Consider the following 12,483-nt stretch of genomic DNA (forward strand, 5'->3'; position numbering starts at 1 on the left):
GCAGCGCCAGTGCTGCCTCTTATGTGATTTCCTCGTATGGTGGCTTTGACTACAGTAATGCACATGCGAGATGCTTCCTAGAGATGAAGGCATGTTCTCAGCAAAAGCAAAACTATTTTGATACTATTTCTTTGCAAAGAACAGTGCTCTGAGTGACCCCCAAAAGGCAGAAAAGAGCTGAAATCCTACTTCCTGTAGACAGATGGGAAAGATGACTAAGAAAAGGAGACACTCGCTTGTCCCGTACCTACTCATAAACTAATCTCCCAGCTCTAAATCTCAGGAGTCCTCCCAGCCTCCCTTCAGTATTGCAGAGCCTAGAGATCTTTCTGTCCCTGCCCACCTTCCTCTAACCACCCAATCGGAGAGTCAGTCCCTAGGAGTGAGGAACCAGGAAGAGCACAGAAACTTCCCCAGCTATCAGCCCATCCACTCCTTCACGGCCACGGCAGTCCTACTAGGAAACAAAGGATCTGGTGTATTAAAACGCCTCAGTAACCCGTAGTCTGCTCCCAGGGTTTGCTTACTTCCTTGGGGCAGTGTCCGTGTTATGAGTGCCCATTTGTTCACGGGGTGTCTGACCTAACGTCCCCATCCGGGTCGGTTCTACTGTGGCAGGGGGCCAGGGAGAGCAAAGAACCCAGCCACCGTCTCTAAGGCCAGGGAACAACGCCAGCTCTCGCCCCCAGCCTCCGGTGACGGTCCCCACTTCGGGCCCGCCGCTCTCCCACCCGCGACACCAACCGGAAGCGGCATGTGCGGGGCTGTAAACACGGCTTGCAACACCCCACCCCACCCCTCCGCTCCCGATCCCGCCTCCACGCCACGTGACGCGCCCGCCCCCGCCGCCGCCTGATTGGACGGCCAGCTTTGTTTACCTTATATGGCCAGGTCCTAACACCCCGCGGCCGCCCATTGGTACAGTCGCGGCCTCACTCAGGTGACGTCACCCGACACAGAAAGATGCAAATAAACCGGGGCATTCTGGGAATGGCAGTTCGTGACAGCTCTCGTAAGAGCTTCGCGTGGTCCTGGCGCCCGCAAGATTACGGAGCTTCTTCTGCTTTTGCGTGGGAAAGTGGGAACTGAAGGGACAGGGACTCCAAGGCGCCAGAGACCACTGGCCTGGCCAGAGTTTCACAGGAGCTGTCTTTTCTGTGGACTTTCCTCCTGCGCAACTGGCCGAGACTTAGGCGACGATGCCTTGCTTGCGCAGGAAGGCTTCGTGGAGGTGGTGACTTCAAGCAGCGCCTGGAAAAGGCATATGCTGTGGTTCACCGAGTGTCTTCTAAGTCTCGGGACTTTCGGAGCCTTGCAGCCTAAGGCAGTGGAGTTTGGTCAAAGCTTTCGGAGAGCCTCCAAAGAGAGTGCCTGCTAACACTGTGATGCTAAGCACGGCAGGCTGCAGGACGTGACAAGCCTCTGCTGTGGTCCCGGTCCCAGACTTGGCATCACAGCCCGGAGCAGGAGCTGCGCGCCCTACTGAGATCCGCTAGAGAAAGGGCGTCCCCTCTCCTCCCCGGTCCGTTCGGCGGGGGCGTCGCGGACTACACATCCCAGCATGCTCCGCCGGCCGCCGGGCAGCGAGGCGCGGTGAGTCAGAGCGCACAGTAAATATTTGTATTAGCCGGGGCCGGCTCGCTAATGGTGGACGCGTGAGGCGAGGCGCGAGCGCGCAGGGAGGCCGGAGCGGGCTGCGCGGCGGCGCCATGTCCGTGAACATGGACGAGCTCAAACACCAGGTGATGATCAACCAGTTCGTGCTGACGGCGGGCTGTGCGGCCGACCAGGCGAAGCAACTGCTGCAGGCGGCCCACTGGCAGTTCGAGGTGCGTAGGGGGACCGGGGGCAGGCGCGGGCGGTGTGGACACGTGCCGGGGTGCGGACTGCGGGCTTCACCGACGGCCAGGCCAGAGCCCCGAAATCGGGGCTGCCCCGGGGACCCGGCGATCAGGACAGGGACCCCCCCCACACTTTTGTCCCGGTAACGGCCGAGGGCGAAACAGACGGCCGCCTGGAGGACGCCCAGGGCCGGGCCGAAGGCGGAGTCGCTCCGAGCGAACGGTCCCAGGGTCGGTGTGCCCGGTGGGCGTCTTGCGGCGTGTGCGCACACGTACATGTGCATTTGTATTTACGCACGCACCGCGCTTGGGCGTCAGCAGGGCAGAGCGAAGGTTGTGGGCATGTGGGCGCTTGTGTGGACACGAAGTCCGGCCCGAGACCGTGTCTGATGTAGGGATAACGTGTGTCATGTTCGTTGTGTGTGCAGCCCGTACATAGGTGGCGGTTTGCGAATGGTGGCCTTGTTGGGTATGGTGCGGTGTGTGTACACACATACGGCATAGGGTGTATAAGTGGTGTGCAGGATCCTCAAACTAAATTGTTAGGATGTGTATATGTGTACCCCAGGACGAAGCTGTGACTGGGGCGGGATCCTTATGAAGGCCCGGGTGTCCTCAGGCCTGACAGACGAACCTGTACCTTGGGATAGTGTACTGCACACGGTTCACTAATTTTAGGTCACTCTAGACAGGAGCGGAGAATGGCAGTCTGGCTCCCAGCTACTCCCAGGTTTCTCTTGGCCTGTAAAGTACTGTGCTCAGTCTTTTGCGTTACTGAGATGCCTCTTATCCTCTAACTCAAACCCCCAGCTTCTCTCCTTGTTAGCATCTAGAGATGAGGCCAGAGGGCTTGAAGCCGTGTTCCTCACAGGTGTGTCCAGTTGGGAACCCCAGAACGTGGTTTCCCAGTGGGAGCCATCCCACAGAAGTCTCTGGGAAGAGACTTAGGCTTAGCTTCCTGGTGCAGGGGTGGGATCAAAACCGTGCCCTCCCTCCCACCTCTAAACCAAGCCTTTGCTCTGCTTCCCTCCTTCCCACCAGACTTTCAGGCCATTGCCTCTGTGCAGGAGACAGGAGGGGAGGCTTCATTCTTCAGCCTCAGTTTCCACAGCCCTGGGGGTAGCAGGGTTTGAATCAGCCTCTAAGGCCTGAATGGTCGGCCTCTCCCCTCCCCCCCTGCAGCCCCACCCCAGGGAAGTGCCCTACTCCCCACCTCTGCCACAATCCTAATCTGCCCAGTCTCTGGGGCTGGATGTGGTAAAACTTGTAAAACCACATTCATGGCAGTCGCTGGAGCCCAGTGGCTGTGCTCACAGGCTCCCTCCTTGCCTGAGGCTGGGCAGGCAGGTGTCCCACAGGAAGCCGGCTGTGGGGAGGACTCTCAGCCCACCCATCAGTTTGGGACAGTCTGTCCCTCAGGCTTGAAGGAATGGACTGAAAATTATGGCTGTTAAAGATTAGGGAAAACTGTCCCCATAAAGATTAGGGGCTTCCTGCAGCCTGGAAACGGTCTGACTGACACAGCTAGGGGTCTCTGTGCTCTTGGCTTTGCACAGTCCATCACCCCCCCCACACACACCGTCACCATAGATAAAATTAAGAGTAGGCTGTGGACCACCACCACCCTTGACCTGAGGCATCTGCCTAGGAATGAGGGGTTCATCATGGTTAGCCCTCCCTCTCTCTCTTGATTGACAATATACTCCAGGCAGTGTTTCTGGGTCACATTCTCAGACTCAGGTGCTAATGGGGGCAGAGGCTGTGGGGGAGGGGACCTCTGTGTAGCTGAGCAGTTTCTCAGTGGCCTTTAGAGGACAGTAACAGGTATGTCGTGTTGGAGTCCTGGGTGGGTGGGTGCGTGGGGGAGGAGCTGACCCTGCCATGGAGTCTTGGGTGTCACCAGGTTCATCCGCACTCAATGCTTGGGAACCATGGTGTAGGGTGTCTCCAGCAGGAGATGCCCAGGATAGTTCATTTGAATATATTTGGGGCGGAAAAAGAGCAAACCCTGGGAGTCAGACGGGGTTTCTGGGTGTGTTGGTGAGGCTGGGGCCTGGAGTCCCACTGGCTTTGGGCTGGCTTGCCTGTCTGTCTGAGGAGTAGTAACGCTTCACTGGGACTTGGCAGGCTCCTCAGGACCCCTCACCCGCTGACGGCCTTCCTAGCCCAGCACTTCACAAGAGCAGCCGGTTTCCTCTTTTCCTGAAGGGGCCCAAGACAGGGCATGGTCAATACAGACATCACCCTTTAGGTTTCCTGAAGCCACTTTGGAGTTTCCTTCCCCGGATCCCTTTTTCACTGCACTCTGGCCAGTTTTGAGAGTTTGCCTAGAATCTCAGTCCAGGATTCTGCCCCCATCGCTACCTCATGCCAGCCAAGAGCTTTAAAAAAGAAAGTTACTTCACCCTCAGTTTTCCTGTCTGTAAAATGGGTGATATCATTTCTGGCCTCTGAGGTTGATGTGCCCCTATTTTTTTCATTTTATTTATTTATTTATTTTTGAGGCAGGGTTTTTTTTTGTTTGTTTGTTTTTTGTTTTGTGCAGTAGACTAGGCTGTCCCGGAACTCACTTTGTAGACCAGGCTGGCCTTGAACTCAGAAATCTGCCTGCGCCTGCCTCCTGAGTGCTGGTATAAAAGGTGTACACCACAATGTCCGCCAAAAGTGTTCCTGTTTTGATAGAGCCCTGATTGGAGAGGCTGTTGCTTGAAACCAGCCAACAACAGGTGGCTGCAGAGTTGTTTGCAGTTTGTGGTGGGTTCAGTTTCTGGATCACTGTCTAGCTTTCCATGTTAGGGCCATCCCTCTAGAGAGAAGCAGGTCTCTACCCTGTAGGCTAAGACTAATTCCTTAAGGGTCCCATGGCTCAGACTGGAGAGATGGTTAAGAGCTGTGGTTGCCCTTCCAGAGGACCCAGGTTCAGATCCCAGCAACCAAACCATGGCTCACAACTGTCTGTAACTCTAGTTCCAAGGGACCCAACAGACACATGTGCAGGCAAAACACCAGTGTCGTACATAAAATAAAAATAAAATCATTTAAACCAGATGGTCATGGCGTACACCTTTAATCCCATCACTCAGTAGACAGGCAGGTGGATCTCTGAGTTCAGGGCTAGCCTGGTCTACAGAGCAAGTTCCAGGACAGGCTCCAAAGCTACACAGAGAAACCCTGTCTAACCCCACCCTCAAAAAAACAAATAATAGGGGCTGGAGAGATGGCTCAGAGGTTAAGAGCATTGCCTGCTCTTCCAAAGGTTCTGAGTTCAATTCCCAGCAACCACATGGTGGCTCACAACCATCTGTAACGGGGTCTGGTGCCCTCTTCTGGCCCGCAGGCATACACACAGACAGAATATTGTATACATAATAAATAAATAAATAAATAAATAAATAAATAAATAAACAAATAATAATAATAAAATAATTTTAAAAAGTGAAAAGAGTCCCTGGCTCACATATGAGGAAACTGAGGCTCAAGTGAGGATTTGCCACCCATTGGTGACAGACCCAGGCCATGATAGAGTCCAGACAGTGCCGGGGTAGGGGACAGTGGCAAAAACATGTTATACAGGTCCTCACTATCCGTCCAGCCTGCTGTGAGTTCCATGACACCTCCCCAGGTGGTAGTCACAGGCACACTGCTGGACATTAGCTCACCCCGTCCCGCTGGGATGGTTGAAGGGTAAACAGAGTCTTTCTCCCTGCAGACAGCTCTCAGCGCCTTTTTCCAGGAGACCAACATCCCCTACAGCCACCACCACCAGATGGTAAGTGTCCCCTGGAGACACAAAAATGGCCACACTGGCGACTCCTAGTCTGGGGGGGCGGTGAACTTACTGGCTCCACCTAGGGAGACCTTAGATGGAGGAGGGTGGTGCACTGGGAGGGTAGGCCTTGCATGAGGTGGGTCTACAGGAGTGTGGACAGCCTGGGCCCTTCAGAACCCAAGAACACTGGCCCTTGGAGCTCAGCTCCCGCCAGGCAGTCTGCCAGGGCTGCCGTGCTGACCACAAGCTGGAAAGCCTCATGCCCAAGGCAGGAGGCATTGTGCCAGGTGGTATGATCTCCATGAAGCCAGGCCAACCCATCTTGATGCCTTTTCCTGTGATCTATTCCCTGGGTGGTGGGCCAGCTGGGGCTGCAAGCAGCTCACGTGACTCCCAATAACTCCTGGGTATGTGTCTCCTTTTTAGAGGCAGCAGAGGCCCTATTAGATAGGGATGCTCAGTCCTCCATCTGTCCTTTCTTCCCCCACAGATGTGCACTCCCGCCAACACCCCTGCCACGCCCCCCAACTTCCCTGATGCCCTCACCATGTTCTCCCGTCTCAAGGCCTCTGAAAGCTTCCACAGTGGTGGCAGCAGCGGCAGCCCAATGGCCACGTCGGCCACGTCACCCCCACCGCACTTCCCCCATGCCCCTGGCAGCTTTGCAACACCCAGCTGGCCAACCGCAGCCTCGCCCCCAGGAGGCCCACAGCACCACCAGTCGCAGCCGCCCCTGTGGACTCCGGCACCCCCTTCCCCAGCTTCAGACTGGCCTCCTCTGGCCCCCCAACAGGCCACCTCAGAACCAAGGGCCCACCCTGCCATGGAGGCAGAGAGATAAGGGAGGCCCCTCCCCCCTCCCGGAGGCCAGGGCCCCGTGGGGTGGGGGAGAGGATGTCTCTGTGGGCCCCTTCACCCCTCCTCTGTCTGCACCCACATACCCCAGAGCCCTGGAGGGGAGAGACTGGACTCTAGCCAGGCATTCTTGTGCCAGCATGCACAGCTGCACACACGCAGGTTCACAGCACAGGAACCCCCAGCGCGCATGGATTTGACTCAAAAGTGGCTTGGGTGCCTGGTGGGCAGCACCTTGGAGACCAAGCAGCCATCCCAACGAAGACTCACCTGCCTGGCCTCACCACCTGGAGTGTTTCAGAGAATCACTTGGTGGCGGAGATGTGGCTGACTCCTGTCTTGAGGCCAGTAGGCCTAGATCCCCACCCTTGGGAATGCAGAGCCTTCTCCGCATGTGTGCGTGTAGCTGTGTCTGTGTATTTATACGTGTGTCGCTCTTCAAAAGCAACCTAGTTATGGGGCAGCTGGACTTTGCATGTTAGAGTGAGCCCCAAGTCCCTTGGCCCACCACCCCCTCTTCCCAAGGGCCCTGCCGTGCTCCACCTCATCTGCCAGCGTTGCTGTTTCCTGCAAAGGATTATGGGAAACTCCAGGACTCTTCTGCCCATCCCTCAGCGCCTGCCTGCTGGGGTTCCCTGCATGCCCCTTCCCCAGAGCCCAGGGGTACCTGATCCCCATTTCCTATCCCCCTTTTAACAAAAGAGAAAAGAATTTCAACCTACTACCAGGCTCTGTAGTCTTGCCTCATGTGTATCCTGGGTGTTGCTGACTGCCTCTGGGAAGAGATGCTATGCTGAACAAAAGCCACCCATTCTCACCTAGCTCCACGCTGTTGGATCTTGCTGTCCTGTCTACGTGGCCTGAAGTCATCTAGCCTACCAGAGGCTAACTCTGTTAAGTTTCTTAGCCTTTATTCCCAGACTCTCACCTCTTCTGTACCCCCTTTCCTGATGAAATGTTGGATCTCAGCTCTGCTTTGAGCAGGGCTTATACCTGTCTGCTGGGGCTTCACATGGATCTTCTTGGACCTTTAGCCTAGCCGCCAACTTCAGGGCTTGATGGGTCTCCCATCCCAACCTAGATGCTTATCTGGAGGGAGAGAATTGAAGCGGGAGGGAAAAGAAAGTGAGTTTTACTCTACAGTTCCTCCATGCGGGGATGGTGGGTGATTGTTTCTAGAGGATCTCTTTGGGGGTCGCTTGTCATGTGGGCCATGTATGTATGGTCTAGTGTGAGGTTTTTGTTTTGTGGATTTTTCTTTTTGAGCTTGTCCTGGAACTAACTAGCGATTGTAGACCATGCTGGCCTCGAACTCCCAGATCTACCTGCCTCTGCCTCCTGAGTGCTGGGATTAAAGGCGTGCGGCATCGCCCAGCCTAGTGTCAGTTTTTTAATGCTCAGCCACCCCTGGGTGGCTTGCGATGGCCCATACCCACCCTGCTTAAAATAGTGTTTCATGCAAAGTGGGCAGCAGTATCACCCTGGATCTCTTTGGCTACATAGGGCCTCAGTGTCCAGGCCCACACCCCAAGTAAGATTCTAACAGGTCCTCCTGTTACTAAATAGACCCTGAGAGGTAGTTCGGTTTGGTTTTGCTTTTCAAGACAGGGTTTCTCTGTGTAGCCCTGGCTGTCCTGGAGTTCATTCTGTATGTGGACCAGACCTCAAACTCCACCAAGGTGTATGCCGCTGCCACCACCTGGCTGACGCTGAAGTTTTTTTTTTTTTGGTTTTTTTCGAGACAGGGTTTCTCTGTGGTTTTGGAGCCTGTCCTGGAACTAGCTCTTGTAGACCAGGCTGGTCTCGAACTCACAGAGATCCGCCTGCCTCTGCCTCCCGAATGCTGGGATTAAAGGCGTGCGCCACCACCGCCCGGCAGACGCTGAAGTTTTAAGAAGTACCCTATAAGACACCTAATAAACTGGACCTGAGGCTGACATGGGCTAGCAGTTTGGGGAGGCTGCTGAGAGTTGGAGTTGGGCATCTCAAGTGGTTACACCCACTAAAGCAGAAGGGATCTTCTAGCCTCAGCACTGTTAGCGTCTGGGCAGACAGTGTCCCCACGATGCCCAGCATTCTGGTTTTTTTTTTTTTTTTTTTTGGTTTTTCGAGACAGGGTTTCTCTGTGGCTTTGGAGCCTGTCCTGGAACTAGCTCTGTAGACCAGGCTGGTCTCGAACTCACAGAGATCCGCCTGCCTCTGCCTCCCGAGTGCTGGGATTAAAGGCGTGCGCCACCACCGCCCGGCTATGCCCAGCATTCTGGAAGCCTGCCCACTAGATCGAGTAGTGCCCATCCCAATTGTGGTGATCAAAGCCCTCTGTAGACACCACTGGTGCCCTCTCCGGGAATGGCAGCTGCTGGTCACATGGGTCACATGCCTGGCTGCCTAGACAGACCCCAGCTTTCCCCACCCATCTGCATCAGTGCTGGGGAGAGTAGCATGCAGACAGTGATCCATCCCTCTGCTTACACTTAAAGCCATTTAGTTTACACTTGGAAAAGGTGAGCTCTCTGGTGTGCCAGTTATACTTCAAAGCTGTTACTAAAAATACACAGCTCCCTCTACCAGGTGGTTCTGATGCAGCAGCTAAAGCACACAGCCATCTGACTCCTGAGCTCCAAACTTGAAGGATGAGGGTAGTTTGCTTGAATTTTTTGAGAACTTGCGTGTGGTTTTATTTTGAGGGAGGGTCTTGTCATGTGGTTAAAGCTAGCCTCGAACTCGCCTAAATGCTGAGATTACAGATGTGAACTATTTTTTTAAAAATCCTTTTTTTTTTTTTTTTGGTTTTCGAGACAGGGTTTCTCTGTGGCTTTGGAGCCTGTCCTGGAACTTGCTCTGTAGACCAGGCTGGTCTCGAACTCACAGAGATCCGCTTGCCTCTGCCTCCCAAGTGCTGGGATTAAAGGCGTGCGCCACCATCGCCCGGCTAAAAATCCATTTTAAGTGTCTGCTAAACAGCCTAGGTCCCAGGCTTCCTAGAACTGCCCTGGATGAGGGTCGTAGACTGCTACTTGAATTTGTATGCTGGACCCTCCTGCAGGTGGGACCTAGGAATTCATTTCCTAGTGCTGATGAAAACTCACAGTGGTTACGACTAACTTGAGAGAGCCAGGTGTGGCTGATGATGCCTTCTAACACAACCCCAGGACCCTCACCAGGAAGCTGAGAGGCAGAAGAGCAACAACGATCTGTGTGTTCAGAGGTTTAAGCCATCCTTGACAGTGCTTCCTCTCAAGCACTTCCTAGGAGCAGCCTGAGCACCAGCTGTGGGCTTACTTGTCCGGCACACATGAAGCCCTGCTGGTGGTCCCTGACACTGCCTAAACTCTCAGGTGTGATAGCACACACCTGTAATCTTCCAGCTCTAGAATGCATAACAGGAGGGTCAGAAACTCTGAAAGCAAGCCTGGTATGCAAGAGACCCTATCTCACAATAGCCACAAAAGCCCCTGTTAAAGCTGATCGTGTCCCGCTTGCCCATGATTGGAGTTCTCTTCCACTCTTTAAAGATGACATTTGTAGGTAGGGGGTGCTGGCGCACACCTTTAATCCCAGCACTCGGGTGGCAGAGGCAGGTGGCTCGCTGTGAATTCGAGGCCAGCCTGGTCTACAGAGTGAGTTCTGTAGACCCAGGACAGCCAGGGCTACATAGACTGTCTTCAAAACAAAACAAAGCAAAAAGCCATTTACAGAGTGTGTTTCAAGCTCTGTATGTGTGATTTCCAGAAGACACTTCAACACACAGGAATGAGGGAAAACTCAGCTTTGACAGGTGCTGTCCTCTTTGTGTGAGGCTGGAGGACAGTTATCTCCGGCTTATAAACCTTGTGATGGACTCGCACTATTGCCTGTTTTGTTAACCATGCCAACATTTTAAAGTCAAGAGGTTCATGTAAAAAGCTTCACTTCTGACTTACCTTGGAAAACTGAAATTTGTGGGCCTAGATTACTTCAAGGCCACAAGTGGCGGGAACTGGCCGTCACACTAGGAGCACAGCCTGGCCCACTTCTGGATTGGTCCCCTCCACTTCATTGGCTACATGAGTAGCTGTGAAATCCATTTCCAGCTGTTGTTTTGAAATCAGCCAGTCTCTGACACTTGCTTTTCACTCAGAGCAACTGCAGAAGGAAAAGCCGACACTGACAGGCAAAGGGCACTGGCTGTGAACACTGGTCTACGCTGCTGTCTGTAGCTGTCAGGGCGACTTCAGACAGCCTTGAAGAGCAGACTTGTTCTTCTCGGGGAGTCTGAGAGGTGGGGCCACACCCAGGGCTGCTCAGCGTCCCCAGGGTCTGTTCAGTTCTCTGAGTATACACCACCACCAACCCAATGCTGGCTATGGTCCTAGAGGTCTCTAAGGGGCTTTTCACAGCAGTCCCTGCCCAGCGGAGGACAGATGAGCCCTTTGACTGGGGTCTCCTCGTGTGGTGAGGCCTCCTTGGTTGACTAAAACAAAGCTCTTTTGCTGGGATGCCATTTCCAGTTCCTGTGTCTGGAAAGGCCTCGGTTTGCAGCTATTGCATAGGTTTAGGTACAACGTATATCTCAACAGCTCTTTTGAGGGGTGGAGCTGGCTCAGGATGGCAGAGCCATGTCTGACCCCAAGCAAGGTGCTGGAGGACCAGCGGCAAAAGTCTGCTCTGGTCACCAGAGCTGCACCCCTGCTGCAGTCATTCTGTACAGACCGGATAAGGCAAGGTTGTTGAGAAGAGGAAAGCCTCTAGGGTATGGTGAACTGGGGGGGTCACTGCAGAGCCTGTGTGCTAGGAGTTGGGCTGGAAAGGCTCTTCTGTCCAGCACCAGAGCTTAGCCTTAGTAAACACTGGCTCTCCCCAGGATAGACTTTTACCTTGTCAGGAGTTTATGCCTTAGGTTAATGAGTTTGTGATCTTTGACATGGAGAAAATATTTGTGACCATTCCCAGCAGTGTGGAGCACCGAGCAACACCTGCCCTTCACCAGCACATCCAGGTGTCCCTGTTCTCTGCAGACACCTCCCGCTTTGTGCCGCCTGGCCCCCTGCAGCTGCACACCCTCCCTCACCATGCCAGCCGCCTCAGCCTTTGTTTAAAAAAATATATTTGTTTTTTTGGTTGCGTGTTTTGCCTGCATGTACACCACATGCAGGCCTTGAGGCTAGCAGAGGGCTTCAGATCCCCCAGAACTGGAGTTACAGACGGCTGTGAACCACCATGTGGATTCTGGGAATCAAACCTGAATCATTTGGAACAGCCAGTGCTCTCAGCCACTGAGCCACTTCTCCAATCCCTTGTTTGTTGTTTTTTGAGTTGGTCTTACTAAGGCTGACCTTGAATTCTAAGTAGCTGAGGATGGCCTTGACCTTCTTGCATCTCTGCCTCTACCTCCTGTATGCCAGTGATGAAGGTGTGCACAGCATCGCCTCAGTCTTAAAGCTCAAAGGCTGACATCCTGAGATGCCCTACGCCAATCGGACAAACCGAGGCAGTTGGTCCCCACCCCTCCATTCAGTCTGGTCTTGCAGCTACTCCCAGTCCAGGTATTGTGAGCCCCATGTGAAGGAAAAGGCTGAGACAGGCTTGAGATGGGGCTCTGCTCTCAGTGCCTTCCCCTGTTGTGGAGTCGCCCACATTCCTGGCAACTACCTATGCCCAGTCTCCAAGCTACAAGTCCTCCACTTGTCTTTGAAGTTGAGTTCCCAACAACATGTTCCAAAGTAAAAGGATGGCCACTGACCTGCAGAATCGAGGACTTGCCCTCTCTCCAAGACTGCAAGAACGAGCTCGGCTTCTGACTGCTAAGGGTCTAAACCTTAAGGAGAGTCTCAGAAGGCCACTTTGAAATGACCAGCTGGGCTAGACATGAGTTTGTGAGGGGAAGTAGTGCCCTTTTTGAGGAACAGGTGAAGCTCCAAAGTGTCCACTTGCCAGGGACACATGCGTTGGCACAGCCCAGACCCCACTTCCCCAGAACAACCTGCAGCAGAGGAGGGGATGGTACCTCCTAGATGAGTCATAGAGCTGTGTAACCCT

At 54.0% G+C, this 12,483-nt stretch overlaps 1 protein-coding gene across 1 annotated transcript; it reads left to right on the plus strand.

Annotated features, from left to right (window-relative positions):
• Window positions 1-999: 999 nt before the first annotated feature.
• Window positions 1,000-7,892, plus strand: Ubald1 (UBA like domain containing 1). Its single transcript, XM_057776838.1, has 3 exons — window positions 1,000-1,829; window positions 5,551-5,610; window positions 6,101-7,892. The coding sequence occupies exons 1-3, from the start codon at window positions 1,710-1,712 to the stop codon at window positions 6,449-6,451; spliced, it is 531 nt and encodes a 176-aa protein (XP_057632821.1). The 5' UTR covers window positions 1,000-1,709; the 3' UTR covers window positions 6,452-7,892.
• Window positions 7,893-12,483: the final 4,591 nt, after the last annotated feature.

This window comes from Chionomys nivalis, chromosome 7 (genome assembly GCF_950005125.1).
Source record: "Chionomys nivalis chromosome 7, mChiNiv1.1, whole genome shotgun sequence".
In the NCBI taxonomy this organism is placed as follows: Eukaryota; Metazoa; Chordata; class Mammalia; order Rodentia; family Cricetidae; genus Chionomys; species Chionomys nivalis.

Excerpts from the sequence above, each read along its gene's own strand:
- Ubald1 (XM_057776838.1), top strand. The coding sequence starts at position 1,710 with ATGTCCGTGAACATGGACGAGCTCAAACACCAGGTGATGATCAACCAG. Across the intron at positions 1,830-5,550 it reads CGGCCCACTGGCAGTTCGAG|ACAGCTCTCAGCGCCTTTTT; the intron begins GTGCGTAGGGGG and ends TTCTCCCTGCAG. Across the intron at positions 5,611-6,100 it reads ACAGCCACCACCACCAGATG|ATGTGCACTCCCGCCAACAC; the intron begins GTAAGTGTCCCC and ends CTTCCCCCACAG.